Below are 20,965 nucleotides of genomic sequence, written 5' to 3'. Positions count from 1 at the left end.
TGAGGTGTTCATCCAGAGGGTTGATTGTCAAAAAAGATTGGCATTGTCATTATTCCATGGAAGAGCACTGCTAGCAGGCTGGACAACTAAAAGCAGGTTCGTCTTATACTAAGGCTTGCTTGCACCACAGTTTTAAAACTCCCTCTGTGTGACGCATCAGAATTGTGATGAAGCTAGGCGCGCGGGGCATTTATGGCTTGTCCAGACCTGAAAGTTTACTTTGTGGGCCACACTGTCAAGTACTGCTGTATTTATTTTAAGTCTGAAGCACTCCACCTCCCAAGCTGGTTACACAAACAATATCTTAACTTTCAGATGATGAAATTCGCTTGGAAGTCTTTAAAAGGTGGATGTTTTTGCAAGACCTGCTGTGTATGTGTGCGTGCAGAACGGCCAAAGTGGCGGGCGTGTGGCTGTGGGATGTTTTTAAAAAGGGCAATCTCACCTGTAGGGGATACATTTGGTGAAATAACAAAACGCAGGTCTTTGTTTTGTTGATTTTTTTTATTTGAGCGGAAAAATCACAACCACCCAGAACATCAAATAATAACAAAAATAAGACCACGTTTTGGGATAAATGAAAATTAATCCAATCAGCTCGGTGAGGATTTCAAGCCCCGGCCTTTAGTTCTCGGTCATTTTTGTTTAACATTTCCTTGTACTCTTGCCGAGCTAATAATAAACCCTGACCCAATATTGAGACCTACTGCTTGCTAGTCTGGACACACATCCCCTTTACGCAAACGATATGCAAGCTGATGGCGATCCTGATGGCGATCCTGATGGCAGGTGTACGTCAGTGTGACTCTCTGAGCATACCCGCCCGAGGCTCACGGAGCCAAACAAAAGCACGGCTGGGGCTAGCGTGACAGCGGCCGCGCAGGAAGATTAGGCGAGGTGCTGACGAGGATTTCAGGATCTGTTAAATAAAATTAATTAACGTTTATGTTTACGGGGATAGCGAGATAGAACCTACCTGCAGTTTCACACTAGGAGCGCTATTTCTGGAATGGCGACACCTCTACCAAATTGTAGCAGCCGCTGCCCGTGACACTGAAAATGATTAATGGGTTTGCGGTGGCCCCTTTTCCCCCCTCATTCGTGCTGCAGTGCTGTAAAAGAAGAAGCTGGGCAGGCGGGGGGCGGGGGTGCATTTGGGCAGAAAGTGGGGGGGGGGGTCCTTAGTCTCTGAGAATGGGTTTTTGGTGAGAATGACGGAGGTGCTAAGGCTGTAGGATGTTAGGCCGCAGAGGTCTTATCGCAAGAAAAGTGGAGGTAGCTTTTTCGCTCTTAGTTATGGTTCGAACTCATCATCATCAATGGTCCATCGCTACCAAATGAAAGCCTTCCCAAGCCGTCACCATCTCCTAAGGTCCAGCGATGTAAAAATCCATCTTAACGCCTATACGCGAGCTGATTTCATCACTGCGTCTCCGCATTGGACGTTCTCTCGGGCGTGCCCACGATCGTTAGCGCAGACCAGCGTCCTTCACCCCTTTTAAAGCAGTGTGTCCTGCCCAAAGGCCATTTATATTTTTTTATCTTCACATGACCCTCGACATGAATGACAAAATTGCGACGTAAGCTGGACTAACCGCAGTCGTGGTTGGTATGTTGTTATTGTGTGCTATGAGAATGCACGCAGTCTGCAATAGTTAATCAAGCAGGCCCCGGACCATAGTGGACCATAGCGGACCATGTATCCCCTCCATCTACCACTAATGGGATCAGACGGAGGAAAGAAAGTGGGAGTGGCCTTTATGAGGATGTTGCACAACAAGGGGGGCCCCCTTCTCCAAAGCAAACAGTAACGTAATACTGGAACAGATGTTCTGCCTAAATGTATGCAGTTACAGAGTTATTAGAGTGTGGAATTTGATCAGGCGTACAGTCACAATGTGCTTTGGAAACCAGACACTGCATGTGAGCTAGTTCACCAAAGCCTTCTTAATTTTTGCCAGCCTGGTACGAAGCATTACTTACTACACGTTTGAGTACCGCATTAATTCATCATGCCGTTCGCCACTATGTATCATATTTAGAAGTCAAAAAATATATTTAAGGCCCTTGTGTATAATTTATGTTAAGCTTTGCTTCTTCAATTCCTTGTTTTGTTTACTTGCTCCGTTTATATACAATACAGCTGCTGTTATGTATTATGCAATATTGAAAAACGTCTATGATTTGTAGAACCTTAGGAGAGGGTGTCATGTTTTCTGATTTGTATGAATGGGAGTAGAAAGTGATAACGCTTTAGATCAGAAATCAATTTCCACACACATTCACATAAACACAAAACAAAGACAAATATCCCCAGCATAGTCTTAGAGGCTCCTAGTGCAAGTTCTCAAAGCGATCACCTATGAAGGCTGGCACATACCACACCTATCCAGCTTCATCTCCAGTACTGATTTTGACACGCCACACAAGGGTACTCATGTGAAGCTGAGTCAGCCGAGCGAAGCTGCCAGGACCGTTTCAATTCACCACCGATGTTAGCCATGGCCAGGTATGAAACTTGGGTCGCAGTATGTATGTATGTTGAACTTCTTTAGCACCGTACGAGCAGTGGGCAAACAACTCCCCACAGGTATGTGCTCGCGCGCCCGCAAGTACACATGCTTGTGCCCACATCTACACATGTGTGTGCATAAGGTAGAATGCCGAGTTTTACGCACGGAAAAGCGGTGTCTGGTTTTGGGACTGCATTTACAGTGCTCGTACCAAGACACACCCGCTACGCGCTACCCCCCAGTGCTTTAATTCAAGCCACTGTTGAACAAGTTTTTCAATTTCTGAGGTCTCCACGGCTCGATCAGATCGGGCCGTTGGTTTTGTTATGGATTATTACGTCAGGTCTGCACGACTAAAGTTCATTTTAACAACTGAAACCTATTAGTCGTACAATTCAGCGTTCGTGTACCTGGCGCCAAAGTCATGTGTCGTGTTTTGAGAACAGGTTGAGGGAGGGTATGGTGCAGTGAAGTGTTTTTGTTTGCTGCGTATTTTGAATGCAACAGCCGCCATTTAGCCACTAAGTGTCGGTGATATCACCACAGCGCTTGTGCCTGGCTAGGTGCGCGTTGATGCCATGTGAAGTGTTGAAGGCTCGCTGACAGGTTACGTGACACACCCAGGTGCCATGTGTTGACTGAGATAGCTGGCAGATGCACCACATGGGCTCCCTACTGTTCCAAATATCCGCGTTTTAGCCGCCCGGCGCTACGCTCGTTGTTGTGAGCGTTGCTCCCCTGGCCTTCGCTGTTGTTGGGGGCGACTGCGTCCAACTGCCCAGCCGCGTCCTTCACGAGCCTCCGACGCACTCGCGCAGCCCACAAACGGGAGTATTGCTGAATTTTAAGTGAAATTCAAATGTGTCTGCTACGCGGACTTCCAGTCGCAGCAGCAGCTCTTGGAACAATGAAGCGGTTGGCATGGCAGGGTGACCTTCGGGTGGGATGCGCTGAATAATTCATTAGTTTTGTTGCAAACCTTTAGCAATCGCCTTGAATGGAATGCTTGTATCTCAGCTTCCACGGGTTGGTGACGGGTTGGCATTGGTTGCCCAGTGACTGTATTATTCCAACAGGTGAGCAGCGCTGGGGCGTAAAGGATAGGATTTCAATTTTAGCTTCTACCTCTCGGGAGGGTGGGATATACAGTGCTATTTCGACTCATACTTTATATAGTGTAACATATAACTATGGCATGTATATGGTCAGTGTGCGTGTGTATATATATGCACATATAAATGTGCTGATGTTCCCTTAATGTTAAACCTATGTTTTATGAGCTACATACCCGGGTTGGTAATAGTCTAGGCTGTTTGTGACTCTTGGAAAATAAAGCCCCTAACACAAACAGTACTTCAAGGTAAGTCAACATTCTGAAAGTTGCTAGGTGCATGCCAGAGAGATTACTGGCTGCTACAAAGATAAACCCTGATACTACTCCCCACACGCACACACACCTGTCCAGATCGATGCGAGGTATATTCCGACGGTAAGAGGGGAGAAGGTTTCTCTCGGCGGCTTTGTCAACCGCTTCTTAGGAACCTCTGCCCCATTATCCTGGGGCATCCTGAGTGGTTGCCAGGGACGCAGAGTTCGTGTTTGCTTGCGTTGGGGGGTGGGCAGGGGGGCACTTGACCCTGACCGTTACGGCTGCTGTTTCGCATTGGCGTGTTATTTAAGACCGCGTTTGGCGTCCCCTTATTTACTTACGAAATAAGGTGATGAGTTCTGCATGCGCTGGTGTATGCGCAAATGCAAATTGCCACGTTCAAGCCAAGGCTTGGTTGAACTAATCACGGCTAAGTTTTGCGCATTGTCATTCATTCTCGTAGGCTAATTTTGTTACGTTAATTTCCGTGTATCTACTTAGGATAGTTTAGTGTGTTCCTTTACTTAACTATTTACTATGTAAGCGTTGAGGATATAAGGATGTACATTTATATATGGTGCTTCAACGCCGTAGAGCCATCAAAGTGCCTTGCTTAAATAATTAAAAAAACAGTGCACACATTTCCACTGGAGGGACTAAAACAATATCCCTTCAAGGCAGGCCCAGGGAGAGAGCCCTCAAGGGAGGCCAGGCATGGGCCAGGAGGCAATGCCGAGGACCAGGCCAGCAACAGGGTAAACATTACAGTGGCATGCAATGTAAAGTAAAGCACAACAATTTGAGATGAGGATCCGGAACTAAAGTTACGTTGAGGGTTTGGCTGAGGAAACATTCATCACTTGGCTCCTTCACCCCGAGGGGAGAGGAGGAGCGGGAAGGACGCGCGATTAAAACGGTGGCCATCTTCCCGTTGGCTGGTTGGTCAACTGAGCAGATGAGCTGCTTAAGGCTGCAGTTTATTATTCTGTGTTTATTTATCTGAGTTATTTATTTTAGAAAAGCTTCACACGGATTGTTTACCAGGGTAACATTCTTTTTATTTAACTTTGAGACAATCTATTTGTGCTCGGTCAAGTTGGCCACGGTCACAGAGAATCTCAGCATCTCCAATGTGCGAGAGCAAATAGGAGCAGTAGATTTTTAGTTTTTTTCTCCGAAGGAATAGCTTTTGCCACGTCCCCACTACCAACGGGGCAGCGTGCTGGCCCGAGATCACAAAGCAGGCATGTAGGAGACTTGCTGCAAGATTCCCACAGCAGCCTGACCCCAGTTATCCCGATTAGGGTCACGTGTAAAGCCACCCTCACAAACACTCGTGACGTCCTCGTGTTAACACAGAAACAGGCACGTGGTCAGTGGCATCTCTCACGTAGGTCAAATTCAGGACACAGCGGAACATTATATTTTTTTATTTTGAAAAACATTTTTTTCCTGTCTGTGAGACGAAAAAAGAAAACCTATGATAGGTCCCCCCCCTCCCTGCCATGAAGGGAAAGGGGCAGCAGCGGGTGGGGTCAATGGAGTGGCTGAGGTCACGGATTCTCGCAGCTCTTGGAAGCGTTGGAGCAAGATAGGAGTTGATCCAAGAGCAGCCTAGCACAGCTTGGGTCTGTTGATCATGGAAACTTCTTAATTGTCTGATTCTGAGCCCACCACCAAACACGACACTGGATGGGGGTCAGGGCTAGAGTTACTTCATTGATGATTGGACCTGCAACCACGTTGCAATATCTGATGCACGTAATCGTCCTCGTGTCATTGCCTTGCCGAGTCGTTAATTTTTAGTGTCCATGGACTGTAAGGTTTGGTAGATTAGGAGAGAGTGTGGTTGTTGCAGAGCCAGTTTCGCATGAGCTGCATAGCACTGCCCCATGAAGCTCATTTGTTGTCCACGTAAAAAATAAACACACACACACACACACCGACATTCCTCGTGTGGTCTGGTGGGAAGAGATTTACATGGGAACAAAACAGCAGAAAGTCACCTTTAAAAGGCAGCCATTGGCTTGTGGTGCCACCTGCCCCCTGTCCAGCCACGTCTGACCCCTCCGCGCATCTGCGTGCCTGGCTGCGAGTCGCCCTAGTTTAAGCGCCGTCTGCTGCACCGTGGCACATCCTGCCACCTGCCATGCACGGAACCATTTTTCAGGCCCGTGATTGCCCCAGCGTCTCGTCTCGCTTTCAAGCCTCGTCCCTTCCTCCTTGTTTTTGGCTCGTGGCGTGATAATGGCAATTTAGACATGGTCCGCATGCCGCCCAAATGGCACGGATTATATAAGTGTGTTTTTTTAGATAACAGCAGGATGGCCCCGGAGTTGAGCTATTTGCCTCTTAAGAAATTTGCCGGTTTGCATAAGACTGTTGTCTGGTAGTGCCGAGAGACTTTGTTCAAGGCAACCTTGTCCTGTTATGCAGGCAGCAACTCAAGACCACATGAATGTGTTCATTCTTATTTATCTGGTGGTTCGCTTGTAATTCGAGAACCCAAACTAGTAGATTTTGAGAGGGTGTGACCTGAAATGGAAGGTGTGTAAATACATTTAACGGAGTGAAATATGCCACCTCATTGCCATCTGCGAGTTGAGAAGCAATTTTTTTTTAATTTAAGACCAGAGAGTGCACAAGAGTACGTGTTTGGACAGGATGCAGAGAGTGAGTGTGACACACATCTGTCAACTGCAGGAGTGAGACCGTGCCAAAGGAGCCACTGAATCTGGTTTAAAATATTGATGAATCATTAGCAAGATTAGAGCCATCGTGTGCCGATGGCCTGCTGCAACTTGTAAAGTCGACACCGTACCTGCTTTTAAATGAGAGTAAATTAAACTAATTTATTGCAACCATTGTCAGCAAAATGTTTCGGAAATGTTAAATTCCTCCTTGGGGGAGATTGTTTTTTTCCGCATTTTGACCATTGTACATGCACGGTTTTGTAAAAAACATTTCACTGGACCAGTTATTTCCCTGGCTTGCAAAAGGCGCCACAGTTAAGTTTGAACTTAACAGCGACTGCATCTTTTCAGCATGCTTTATGTGGGGGTATTAGGCCCTGGCGCTGAGCAAGCTGAGTTCCCCCCTTTAACCAAAGCTGCCAGAACCTTGTGAAATATTCAGACAACTTCAGGGATTGTATTGGCATTGATGTGCCAGCCGATTCCCAAAAAGACACTCGCCACCATCATCATCATCATCGACACTGTCTTACAACAGAAAACAATATCTAGGAGGTGATATCTTATTAATTCTATGCTTTTTTTCTTGTCATAAGTAGATCTTAAATTATTCATCCACACGAGCGATTCGGTGAATCGTCGCAATTCGCGGTTGGCATTCTATCCAATAACGTCTCGTTCGTGTCATCTCTCGTTTGCTCTGTCTACTTTGTGCAGTTTTGTTCACGCTTCATGAGCGCGAATGTAACGGCGTACAAATCTCATATGATTTGCATACAATTTGAATCATAACGAAGCAGAATATGATCAAATCGATGCATCGTTACGACGATGGTAACGAACGGCATAGATTCCAACAAAGGGCTACGGTTCTCGAAATTTTCCACTGTCGTCTCTTGAGTTGACCCCCCCCCCCGCCCCCCTTCTTCTCTTGGCTGTGTTGTCTGCGGCAGGGCCTGGTGCTGCAGAGGCTGGGGCGCGGCGGGCTGGCGGAGAAGGTGCTGCGCGACGCCGTGCGCGTCAACTCGACGGCGCACGAGGCTTGGAACAGCCTGGGCGAGGTGCTGCAGGCCCAGGGCAACAGCCAGGGCGCCACTGAGTGTCTGCTCGCCGCCCTGGAGCTTGAGGCCACGAGCCCCGCCGTGCCTTTCACGGTCATCCCGCGCAGCCTGTGAGAGGCTGTGTCGTCAAACCCTCCCCGCCCACAACAACTCGCCCTGCTGTCCCCCTGCTCCCCATCTTCCCCACTTCCAGGCTGCTGCCCGTGATATCCTTGAAAGCAGCTTTTTGCCTCCGCGCGTCCACGCTTCGTTATGGTTTTTTTCCGCTCGAGTAAAATAAAAACGTTGCACTGAAAGTGATCTTTTACGCCGGGAAGAAATACGAACGTAGAAGAAGACAGTCAACCTTCGACGGGACTTGGATTAGCAGAGCTTCGTCTTGACGAAGGAACGACAGACCCCGGTGACGTAAGGTTGACCAATTTGTGTTTCAATATTGTGACGTCAAAGTCATTTCCCTCGTGTGCCCCACTGAGTGCCCTTTCCGACGCACACCCTCAGTGGGAGACTGTGAGTCTTAAATAAACGCAGGTGAGGCGTTGTAGCGACCAAGCTCTTTGTTGTTTATAAAAATAGCTGATGGACCATAGAAGCGGTGTCTCGACAGGTGAGCTAACGTTCTGAATAAACGACACAAGTACTCGAATCGTGGGGAGGCTTGGCAGGAGAAGGCTTATGGTTGAGTATACAGTCCTGATCACTTTTAGCTATTGTGTATATATGTTTTTGCCCAGTAAACCTACTTACAGGTGGCAAGGACAGGTGTGTCTTGTCTTCGATTCCACCCTGGCCAGTGCCACCGTAACCTCCTGCTCGAGGCACCCAAAGGGGGCTACACACCAGTGTGGTTGTCTGTTGGTTGACGTTGCCGGAGAGAGCCTCAGCCAGTATTTTTCCACACTAGCTCTCCCTAGTAGACGGCAGGAATTAGCACCACGAAATATGCTCTGAAGGTGGATCCACATTACCTGAGAGAGGACGCTGGAGAATGGTTTAGCCATTTCTCTGCCCTCGCCTTATCTTGAGGTACCGTCTTCTCTGTTGGGGCATTGATTATGCTGGAGTAGTTGACTGGTGAAGAGTTTTTTTTTATATATATTTGTTTCGTTTCTGGCTGCTGTGTATTCTAGGCTTTTGGGCCTGCGTTCAGCAACTGCGATAACAGAACAACTAAAGTAGTTCGTGCTTCGTAAAACGACTCACTTCAGTCATCCTCCAGCTCTTTGTTTTGGATCTCTTCTCAACTTCTTTCAAAGCTATTGGAGATGGGATCGTAGCGTTTCGGAGGCTTAGTTTCGGAAAACTCGCTTCGCTAAGTACCTCGAAGATGCTCGACGATAAACATGCCACTCACGTGCGCGCACACGATGGTGCGATGACAAAGGCGTCTTATTGAACCTGTTGCTTTTAGTCTGACGTACCCCTTCTAGGACCGGTGGTGCACTAATTGCCGCACAATGACGGTCGGAAGGGGGTGGCAGCGGGGGGGGGGGGAATCGCCCAATGCCCCTGGAGGTGTTGGCTTTCTCTATCGGTGGCGTCTCGCTCCAGGGTGAGCTTCCTTCGCTTCTACTGTGACAGTGAAAAGTGAGCATGGTGGGGGGGGGGGGGGGTCACGCACGTGCCGTTTACGGACGCCGCCTGTGCCGGCACAAGCGAGCACTTGCTCTCTCCTCGCGCAATCGCCCGTCCCCAAGGGCAGCTCACCTTATACGAGCCCAGACCACCCCCCCCCCCCAACACCACTACTGCCCCCCCCCAACCTCACCCCGACCCCGATCAGTTACACTCTGTCTACCACTTCAGTGTTCTCCAAGCTAAGGACTGCCTGCCAGTGTGACGTGTCCGGTTCACTTATTCCACCGTGTTAAAGCTGTTAGACGCTTGGACGTGCCGAGTCGCGTGCAAATTGAATGATTTAAAGTCTGTCATCCATCTGCTGTGGTGGTGGTGGTGGTGTTCTGTGGCGATTCGGCACAAGCGGGTTTTTTTTTTATTTCCATAAAGCAGGGATCTGTGCGAGCGCTAAACCTTCCTGCGGTGTCGTGAATATCCGACATGAGCTTTTTGAAGATCTAATTGCTCATTGCCTGTTTTTGCTTTTCAGGATTTAATTGTATATTTGGAACTGCCGAAAGTGGGCAAATGCAACTTTAAAGTTTCGTGTTGAATTGTGTTAAATTAAAAGTATATGGAACCTGTATATAGTGGAGGCTAAAGAGATAGTCACACTGGGTTTTTGTACTTTCTGTAGTCTTTTATGTTCTATATTTGTGAAGTCTACAAAACATTTAAAATTATCCATCCTTGGAACAGGAAAGAATCCCTGTGTTTTAAATTGAAAACAAAAGTTAATGTATTTAATTTCCTGATTGCGATCAAAATAAACTTTAACCTAACAAATGTTACCGAAGACGTTCTCATTTATTCTGTGAATAGCAAGCGCTTCCTCGTGTGTTGTGAGCGTTGTACGTGTGGGATACGGCACAGACGTCACAAGTGGTGTTTATCGGAACATGTCGCTCTTCAAACTGGGAAAGCCAAAGCGTTAAGTCGAATGCGAAATAGACTAAGGGTACATACCTTGACGCTTACATCATTCATTTTTTACCCTCATTTTTGCACTACAAATTGATGCATATATTCACAATACAGTACGCAGTGTTTTGAATTTTGTTCTTTCTGTTGTTGGTTAATTGTGCATCATTGTGTTTTGCAATCATTAATAATTAGTTTTTAATAAGAGGGCCCTTTACCCAACAAACCTGGCTTGTAATCAGACATTGGTTTGCTAGTAGGTGGCGATAATTGTTGCGTAAAATCCTAAATTAGTCATTTGCAGGTTGGCAAATTTGGAGCGTGACGCCGGCACACTGGTGATTACGTCATGGGATCTTTCAACCTCCAACTGTGAAACATTCTTTGATAAATAATTCCGATTAATAATCATGAACTTAAAAATATGGAATCTACCGAATGTTGGTCGGGAAGGCAAATTTTGTATTCCAGAGCGTTTCGTAAGAAAGAAAAAAAACTTTATAATGGTCCAACTTCGCTCTGTAACATCAGCCTTATTTTTAGACCACTTCACCGAGGCGGATGCTTTTCATTTAGTTCATATAGTATCTAGATATTTTAATGTTCATACAGAATTATAAGTACCCATAAATATATAATATTTTCCAAGCTAAAGTGGGGCTGCTGCCTCGGTTGCCAACAGGATGGCAACCGAGGCAGCAAACATACCAGAAAATAAGTCCAATGAAATTGTCTCGTGTGCAGATGCAAGGTGGTGCATTCTTACATTGCATGACCGTGAGAGATGTGCAACAGCTGGGGCTTTTATCCAGCAGGGGAATGATCACGGGCTGATAATGTATATCCTTAGTTCTTTCGGTAAAGTCACGTTGAAGGGAAACAATAAAATAATGAAATATATATAAAACAGTAAAAAATAAAAAATCTCACGACGTTTCGACCATAACACAAACGGTCGTCTTCAGGTGTGTCGGTTTGCATAAATTTATTTATTTCCAAACGGCGTATTTGTCAAATAAATAAATAATAAAATGTTCCGTTTGAAAATAAATACATTTATGCAAACCGACACACCTGAAGACGACCGTTTGTGTTATGGTCGAAACGTCGTGAGAATTTTTATTTTTTATATATTTTTTATTATTTTATTGTTTCCCTTCAACGTGACTTTACCGAAAGAACTAAGAATATGGGCTGATAATGATCAAGATGGTATATGTAAGATGTATTCTCTTTCAAAATAAGCTTTTTGTCTTTGAATATTTCCTCTTTTTCATTGTTCAACTGAGCCACGCCGGTGGGTGCCAATTGACATCGCATTTAATGATAATTTCATTCGCCTCGTCGCTTCTTGGCCCCAACGCCCAGATCCCGGTGTCTTGTGAGGCCAGCAGAGTATTACGTTTTGGTTGTAGACGCGGCACGGCAAATTTCCAGTGGAAAACCACCCAGACCACGATGAGGGTCCCACGCTGGCTCAGTTCGGATGTGCCAGTGGAAAAGGGGTATTAATGTGTACACATCCATACATCCGGGTCAAGTCACATGGATCAACTCGGAGGTAAGTCGCATGCGTGATGTCACTCGCATAGTTTAAATTCCCAGCAGCGTTGGTGTTTCGAAATAATTGGTGGAAATTAACAAAAAAATATTTTAGCTTACAATAATCATGTTGGGTCATGGGAGTTCCTGCACCATTGTTTCGCTCTTTGCCTGCATTCGAAATTTGTTGAAACAAACATTTGTTGAGCATCGCCTTCTAATCCCAGCACCAGGCCACAGCGGGGTAAGGAAGGGGAGTGGGAAGATGGAACCGGGTGGGGCTTGGCCCACAGCCTCATGGCTTAACAGAACATGGGGGGGGGGGGGGGAACCCAGAACTTGGACCACGTTCCTGCTCCGAGACTATTACTGGGCCCGGCAGAGAACAGTCTCTGGTGCTCGTCGAAACGAGACGAAAGGGTTTCCGATCTCGGCCGCGTCGTGATGCAAGCCGAAGGTGGGCGTCATCGCGGCTGCGTTTTTTTTCGTGTGTGCGCCGCTGCATGCAAACGGATTGCGTCGGCGGATGCGTCTGTCGTGACCGATTTGTGCACTCGAGATGTTTCTTGTGATGGGATTGTCCCCTCCCCCTACCCGCGCGCCCGCGCGCCAATTCACATTTGAAGGCACCAATGGAAAAAAATGCAAAAAATCCGTGATGTTCTCGTGCTCAATTTAATTAGCTCCAATGCTAATGGGTGGCTTCACGCAGGCTGGATTTCAAATAAACGCATGCAGCCACCTCGTTGCTCCAACGCTGCAATTGGAAGTAATTAAACTGCAAGAGAAGGATGCTATTTGTGAGGATAGCACTACAACGGATTAAGGTTATTTTATCGGGGTTATTTACTTAACCGCTGTATGCCTTCATGCTGCAGAGAACCCAAATGGGGTGCAATTGCTGAGCACATGTGACACATGTGGCACGGCACACGTGTACACATGCTCATCACTTGCAGTGTCCGCAGCTCAGTGTCGTGCTGGGAATCGATGACCCCTTTGTCTCAGAGGTGACGGCCAAAACCTCAGAGCTACCCTACTGTCCCGTCAACCCAAATGATTAGCCAAGCACAGACATCGCAGTGACTACATTACTTCCCTGTCTGTCCAAAAAGATTGGGAAACTGATATATGTCTTAACTCTTGGTTGCTTTCAACGAGGTGTTATATCCCAATGAAAAGATGGCCCGAAAGGCACAACACTGGGTAAGCAATGAGTGAGCTAATCTGGGGGAAGGTGAATGATCGTACAGTTAGTGCGCAATTCCGCTGAGAGTGTTGGCATTGGATCGATGTTTTGAGTCCCACTCTGGGGCATTATTATAGAACGCCATTTGGCGTTAGGTGGTCGTTAATGAGCTCGTGACATCTTACGCAACAGTGAATTGTCGTGTGTCAAAGTCTCGGTCCGAATTCCAAATAACCCACAATTGTGATAACATTTATCACCGTTGGGTGTGTGACCGTTTGGGCCCTTTGACACTCTTACATGTACCTTGATCTCGTGCTTAGTGGTACAATATGAACGTCCTCGTCTGGTTAGAACCGGTTTCCACTGTAAATAAAGAAAGTTCGTACGTATGGGGAGCATACGTTCTTTTGATTAAAAAAATACATTTTGCAAATGAAAATTGTGTTGCACACAACCAGAACAAGCAAGACAGGCGTTGATGTGCCAGTTTCACAATCTCCATTGCGCCAGTGTAAATCCGGCATTCGTTATTGCATTACATGTCGCTAAGCTGGAAATATAAGCGTATTTCACATCCACAAATATCCGACAGTTGTAATAACAAGTGCTCCATTATAGAAATTCGCTACACTTTCTGAAAATTGACTCCATAGACATGCAGTGTTTTCCTGCATAAATAATGAAGGAAAATATTAAAGAATTGGCTTAAGCCTCTAAAACAACAATCTAGGGCAGTCCTTCACTTTCACACCTCCAGTGTCTCACCACCACAAACCTTCGAGTACCTTCGATGCACAGCCGCGTAATTAGCGTCCGTGAACGCACACATTTTCGCAAACTTGAGATAATTTCTCAAGATACTTTTGAGGTTATTCACATTCACGTTACCGCACTACTCTCATTATAATTATTTCTTTGAATTTTTTTGTCCGAACGTGGAACGGTCTCGTGAATTGGCGAGGAAGAGTGAGGTTTCCGTTCGCTACAACGGAACATTAATAATCGTAATGCTTTTAAATTTGTGTTTATGTAGCGTATGGAAAGATTGCAGTCGCATTTATACGTGATAAAAATCCAGATTGCACTGTGCTACATTTTTTTTTATTTTCTCAGTCGGATCCTCCTTTGGGATGTTAAGCCAATTTATTTTTCAGTACATTATTTGGTCAAACTGCATTGGCAATGGTGCAAAAGTAGAAAATTCAAGATGTTCACCAATAACGCTGCCTTAAAAGGAAAAATGCACAATAGGTGACCTTGTGTGCAATCACGCTTCCTCATAACCCAGAGAGGAAAAAAATAGATAGTGGATAAGAGACTGAACTTTACACCATGGGGCTAGATAACATTCAAATGTAAAACAAAATACCGGTGAATATTTGTTTCAATTAGCATATAAACAGTAGCCTACCAGTAGCTATCGAGTAACGGACGAACTCTTCAACGATCAGCAAGTATTACGAAATAAACGAATTTGTGTCAAAAGATTAGTTAGAGTACAATGTTGTTGGCCATTGCATTTTGGGTCGACCTGTTGTCCGTGGGGTTCGGTGGAAGTGTCATGAGCATAAGCCACTTGGCGTTGCATTCCTGGGTCCAACTACTATTTAAATCTACATTTATATAAAAAGGCGAAAGATGTCTGCAACAACTCGGCTGGCTTCCGGTTCCTGGATCGTCTGCTTCAGCTTCGAAGACGATGTATATATTTGTATATATTTAATTTAATAGTGACATTATATTCTTATATTTTATATATCTTCATTGATATCTTATTTGTGTTATATCCATATTCTATCTATATTCTGTCTATCTTTAGATAAATCTTCGATTGAAAAATATAAGTTTACAAAAAAAGTGTGATTCTTTATTTAAGATCTGTTGGATCGGCGTACGTTATGCCAGGTACAGCCAGTGAGATGAGAACATTTCATGAACCTTTTACGACACTTTTAAGAATAGAGTTTTTATTAATTACACAATGTTTAATTTGAGTGCCTTTTTAAAATGTAAAGTTTATTTTTAGCCTCCGCTGCCCAATTTTACTTAAACATCAGATGCGTCGCATAAACAAAGGTCCGTCCCAATGGGAGGTACGCAATATATGCGCCCACAAAGGGACGAGGTTTTGTCTAGCACTCAACAAACAATTAAACCATGTTTTAAGCGAAGGCGAGGCGTTCATTCAGTCCTACCGGCTGATCGGTATTCAGTTTGAATGTTGGAGTCCTTTGCAATGTGCGGGGCCACCAAAGACCCCCAAATTCGCCGCACCATCATTTGCTGGCTTTCTTGCAGATCTGCAGCCGGTTCGAGAGTTTCATGAATCTCCACGTGATCCACCAACCCTTGCCTGCGTGCGTGTGAGCCGTGTCTCCCTTAGAATAGCATGGGGGGGGGGTAGGTTTTCACCTCAATGTATGGCCCTGAACCGCTATGAAAATGCTATATTAAATTTTGATTGAAAGCTTTCGTGACTGCAGGGATTCATATTCTTGGTTCTTTCGGTAAAGTCACGCAGAAGGGAAACAATAAAATAATAAAAATATAAAACAATAAAATTTTCACGTTTCGACTGCAACACAAGCAATCATCATCAAAATGATGCAGTCGAAACGTCGTGAGAATTTTATTGTTTTATATTTTTATTATTGTATTGTTTCCCTTCTGCGTGACTTTACCGAAAGAACCAAGAAAAATGCTACATTATTTTGCCAAACGTCGGCCTATCCTGTGCAAAACTATTCTCGGCTTTCCCGCAAATCCGTTTTTACCGTTCACTACGACAGATGGAGCTGTGAAATCGGCTCGTGCGTAGTCGCTCGGTGGATTGTTCCATTGTGGGACTTTGAGAAATCGTGACGGGTTGGGAAAGCTTTCGTCCAGCAGTGGATGGATCATGACTCAATGATGATGATAATGATGATGGACAATGAACTGAGCTGACCTTTACCTGAGAGGTCAGCTAAAGCCCTCGCTTTCCTCAACAGTGCGAGGCATTTTTTTTCCCAGCTCGAGAGGCAATGCCCCCGGTGATGCTCGTATACTGGCTGTAAGTCCGGCTTGCCGCTTTCGCCTAAGATACCGTGGACATATATTTATTCTTCTGCTGATGCCCTGGCTGTACAGCCCCGTCGAGCCACCCACTGTGATTATTCACCGCGGTCTGGCACCGGCGTGGTTTTTTTTTCTGCTCTGGAAACTGGGGGCAGTGAGCAGGCCGGTGTGGAATTTTTTGTTGTTACGCTGCGGTTATTTTGTTTCATGCTTCTGTTGCAGTTTGGAATGTAGTGATTAAGCCCTTGCCTAAATGTACAGTGCAGTCCCGAGAGAGATTAACATTTTGAACTTTCAAAAAATACATATCTTAAACATGTCAAAGCAGTGGATTGATTATGTATGTATGTTGAACTTCTTTCGCACCATATACTTGGTTCTTTCAGTAAAGTCACGTAGAAGGGAAATAATAAAATAATGATAAAAATAAAAAAAAATTATCACGTTTCCATTGCAACACAATCAATCGTCATCAGGTGTGAAAACCACTGCAAGAACATTTAATGTTTATTTTTTATTATTATTTCCCTTCTACGTGACTTTACCGAAAAAACCAAGAATATGAATCCCTGCAGTCACGAAAGCTTTAAATCAAAAATATTTCGCACCGTACATAGCCAACCGTGCTAATCGAAGGTGACTCGTGATCATGACAAATTTTATCCACTAGCTCTTGACATAATAAAAATATGTTTAAAAGCTACCAAAATATAAATTATCCTGTAAATCGGTACGGCTTGGTTAGGCGTGGCATGTTTATCACGTAGCACAATATTTTGGTTCAACAATTGCATGTATGAAACATTCATTAAATTGTCGGTCACATTCCTTAAATGCACGGGCGTTCCGAGTAACAAGCCTCCGTTACCGGAACGTTTTGCGAACGCAGTAAATAAATGCATCAGGTGTGTTTGGCCATTGAAGTTGACGCACTGTTTAGCGCAAAAGATTGATCGTGGCCGATGGAAGCCCTCTGTTAAGAAAGATTCAGCGTCTCCATCGTGGATGGATGTTATACGTGCACAAGTGGCAGCAACAATGACTTGTGGTGCTTGGGGGGGAATGATGAGTCAACAGCATCCCACCTTCCTGCCGATCCCTTTCTCAGGGGAGGCTTGTATTGCTCTCAGACTATATTTAGCGTGTGCGCGTTGTGTTTATGAAATACTGTTTGCAGCTCGCTGCGTGCGGGTTTTGTATGCGACGTGGATGACGGTGGTAGCGACGACGACGACTATGATGATGATGATGCTGGCTGGGCCTTTGGGAAGAGCCTGCAAATTGCCTGGTTGTGGGATGAATGGTACACCTCAGCCTACATTTTTATTGTAATGACGGATCAGCATTGCGGGTGTCTTAACATTACTCCGAGTGACATTTCACCGTGACAATGATGCTTATAGTGGTGAGAGCCTTTAACCCCAGATTCATTCTTTCAAAGAAAAAAATGAAGAAAATCCTGTCATGGCCCCAGATAGGCGTGGCAGCCACAACACATACCAATATGCATGCCTGGATTTGCATTCCCCCAAAAATCATGTCCACGACATTGGAAATGCAAACATCCCCGGTGCGGTGTGCATTAAGGTTGCTCGTTCGCGCGACGTTTAATTTCGTGATCATATGGGTTCATTGTGTGACCACGGGGTGTTGTTATCACCCGAAGGGTCGCAGTTTTTTTCTTTCAAAGGACCGGGTGCCAAAAAAAGGGCGTTGTTAAAGAAGCGTAATGAAATCCACGAAGATAAATAAAGAGGGTTGATACTTGCCGGCCCCCTCGTGGATTTAATTACGGAAGGAAAAGATATCAGTGCATCTGTAATTCCAGTGGTATGCTATGCGTCGATGTTTTCCTGACAACTCATGAGGTTAGTTCTAAATGAACACGCCGTCACGACTAAAATAAAAAAACGAGACTTTCTCCTACGGCTTTTTTATAACGAAATAAATTGCCTTGGGGGGGGGGAGGGTTTCGTGGTTAAGTTTTGCAGCTGCTACGAAGCCTGGCTGAGTCGAGCCAGTTTGCCCGTACAGTAATTGGTGCAGATTATGTTGTTTGACTATGTGCAAAACACAGATGTAACTCGTGCCCCCCAACCGTTTGCTTTCACTATAAAACATGAGTGGCATTATCATACTGTATTCCAGAATTGGTGGGGAGCGGTGGCACAGTGGTTAGCACACTTTATTGAGCTAAACTATCTTGCATTCAATTACCGGCCACGGCTCACATCAGTGGCGAGTGATACCCCCAAATACCAGTCCTCACCGACCAGCGTGGTGAAGTATGGACAAAAAAAACCCCGGCCCCCTGATCGACATGTCGTGGCCTTAAACGCAGCAGCGACTTGACAAAGGGCCGTGGACAGTTATATTTATTGCATTGTTATAATTATTGCATTGTTATAATTATTGTATTATCGGCGTTGTCATCTGAAATCGCACCCTTGCCTGCCTTACGTTGCCTATTTGACGCACTATAGCTTCGGAAAGAATTGTAAATATTGTCATTCCTGTCTGTGCTGCGTGACAAAAACAAAAGAACTTCTCTCAACTCCTATACATTCATTCACCTTACGTATGTCGGGTGCTTAAAAAATATATATATGTTAAGTATTCAACGATTTCCAGGAAGCCACAGTAATAATCGCGACTGCGTTGTGTTTGTGTCTGATTGTGTGGGGAACCCCTCCTCTCTTGCTCGCACAGCTGTGTTAAAGAGATAAGCTTCCTGGCTCTGATATGAAATAAATGTTTTGCATTTACAGTGCACGTGGACTATCCTGGTTACTAGCAGGTGCATTTACGAGCCAAGTACCTTTAGGTGATTAATGGAATGTCGCCTGTGTACGCATATGTGTTTTTGAGTATTATTTAGCGTATACAGATATGATATAACGTCGTATATTCTACCACCATACTGGGGAATATTTCTCACAATACTATTGCTGATCTATTATAGCGCACGTACGATTGTTTCATTTAAAAATTGCATCATTTATGGAGATTTTAGCATTTCGCTAGTTCTATGGTGGACCAAGGTCTTGAAGGGCCCCCTCCCCATGCTGTCTGTTGTGGGGGTTGTTTGACCATACTTCACCACCTCACTTGGTCAGTTCAGGTTGGTGAAGGGGTGGTAGGGATCAGGACCGGTTCGGATATCACTCTGAGTCGATGTCGGGAATCCCGAGCCGAGGTGGTGGGACACGGAGCGCTCTAACCACTGCGCCCACTGTTCCCTCGTACACACTGTGCGAATGTATAAAATACACAAAAGTTCGCACACGTTGCTAAGTTCGCACACGTTGCCTATGACCCACCATATCTCCCTCTCTATCTCTGCTCGTGGCCTCCCTCCCCAACTCCCTCACCACTCCACACTCTGACCGGCGAGAGCTATGTTCAAACAATCGCCATCAATCTGATGGCCCTTATTTGGCATTGCTTCGACAAAATGGGGCTTTAAACATTATTCTACATATTTAGTTTGTATTGGCCTGCCCAACGTGCTTGTGGAAGGAAACCCTTGAGAACCGTCTTGTGGCGTGCTAGTGGACACCGAACGCCTGCCCTCGACAACTGAGATCTGGGCACGTGAAATTTAAAGGGCCGCTGCGTGGATGCGAGCCTAATTGACTATTACTCACCAAAGTGTATGCGTAAAAGATTATCTCGAACCACTTGCCATGACAACGTGTATCAGTTACCGCAAGCCCTCTCTGAAACACAATACGTGACACGGCCTGTATCCATCGCCAACGCATAAATAGCCATTCCAGGTCCAGTTTTCAAGTAAACGCATTTAATGATTATCTGGACACTGTCGAGCAACCCCCCGTGATGTTTATTGATATTTTTTAAACAACCCGCGGGCCAAGTAAATGTTTTCGGCTGTTGTGCTCCAGCGTTTACAGTGGTCGGTTTCACAAAGGCCCGTTGATAAATATCAATAACAACTGTTAGAAGGCCACTTGCCTAATGCCCTTAATTATTCATGCGAGCGCGCTCATTTACCCCGGGGCACGAGGAGTACTTTTATTTAAAAAGGGGAGCGCTCGGAGGAGGAAATTAGATATTCTCGCACGGGCACTTGTGAGTGGTTGCCCAGGGAAACAAACACCCGTGCACGATTCTGCATATCGTGGGGCCTCAAAAAGGGCCCGCGCCAGGTCACACATTGTGCCTCATTCCTTGCCTTTCATGCTGGAAAAGGCTCCTCCTCGCATAGGGTTGGTTGCATTTTTGTTATTACATTACTAACGAGCCGTTTGCTTTACAAGGAAGGAAATAGTTTTTTTTTTATCACCCCCCCCTCCTCCTCCATGTTATCTAGATTTCGCTGTCAGTGTCATGTTATGAGATGAAGTATCCATTTGTATCCCTGGCAGGGCAGTACAACCGTATTAGAGAACATCCCACGTGATCAAAGGTATGTGAGATCCCTTCAAGCCGATCTGTGTTCTCCATAGTTCGGGGGCTGTACTTTCACACCTACTCTGCCACTGGGTCATGTTTTTCACACGATGGTCAAACAGAATTTTTTTTATTCTCGGTGCTGGAATTTAGCCAAATTAAGTGTACTGTACAACCAAATTGTATGTGATGTGGGGGTTGCCAGTCATTGGTCACCGGAACCGAGACCATCAACTAAATGCACTCGAGCACCCGCTTTCATTCCACTTGGCTGCGTGGATTCAAAGCCATGGTCTCAGCAGTGCCAGCTCGGCGTTTTAAACCCTTTGAGCACCTGGTGAGCTCAGGAAATATAAAAAAGAGTTGAACAGCATCTGTGTTAACCACTAAAAGTTAGAAGTGATGTGATTGTGGTTCCCGTTTCCAAAAGGGAAGAATGAAAGGTCGTGGGAGGCTGCATTGCAGGAAGAAAAAATACTCATCTCGCAGGGTGCAAATAAACTCATGTTGAGACTACCAGGCAGGCAATGCTGGGGTTACATGGGGTACTTTTACTCGTCTCCATTTGAGATATGCACCTGGGGAGA

General features: G+C 45.4%; 2 protein-coding genes across 6 annotated transcripts in view; both read left to right on the top strand.

Moving 5' to 3' along the window:
- The window catches only part of LOC116943206 (tetratricopeptide repeat protein 7B-like), a 126,421-nt gene extending 116,377 nt beyond the window's left edge, over nucleotides 1–10,044 (top strand). For all 4 annotated transcript variants that reach the window (XM_032955873.2, XM_032955876.2, XM_032955874.2 and 1 more), the window contains one exon: nucleotides 7,529–10,044. In XM_032955873.2, the coding sequence (XP_032811764.1) occupies nucleotides 7,529–7,750 (222 nt within the window). In that variant the 3' untranslated portion in view covers nucleotides 7,751–10,044. The remainder of the gene's footprint in view (nucleotides 1–7,528) is intronic.
- A 1,999-nt stretch (nucleotides 10,045–12,043) lies between these two features.
- The window catches only part of LOC116943207 (epithelial cell adhesion molecule-like), a 40,491-nt gene continuing 31,569 nt past the window's right edge, over nucleotides 12,044–20,965 (top strand). Inside the window, exon 1 of one of the 2 annotated variants that reach the window (XM_032955878.2) lies at nucleotides 12,044–12,173. In XM_032955878.2, coding sequence (XP_032811769.1) covers nucleotides 12,161–12,173 — 13 coding nt within the window. In that variant the 5' untranslated portion in view covers nucleotides 12,044–12,160. The remainder of the gene's footprint in view (nucleotides 12,174–20,965) is intronic. The other variant, XM_032955877.2, reaches the window with a different exon arrangement.

This window comes from Petromyzon marinus, chromosome 17 (genome assembly GCF_048934315.1).
Source record: "Petromyzon marinus isolate PM22_M1 ecotype Great Lakes invasive population chromosome 17, UKy_Petmar_22M1.pri1.0, whole genome shotgun sequence".
NCBI classification, from domain to species: domain Eukaryota; kingdom Metazoa; phylum Chordata; class Hyperoartia; order Petromyzontiformes; family Petromyzontidae; genus Petromyzon; species Petromyzon marinus.
Note: the sequence above shows the minus strand (reverse complement) of the source record. Positions and strands in the feature narration are given on the sequence as shown.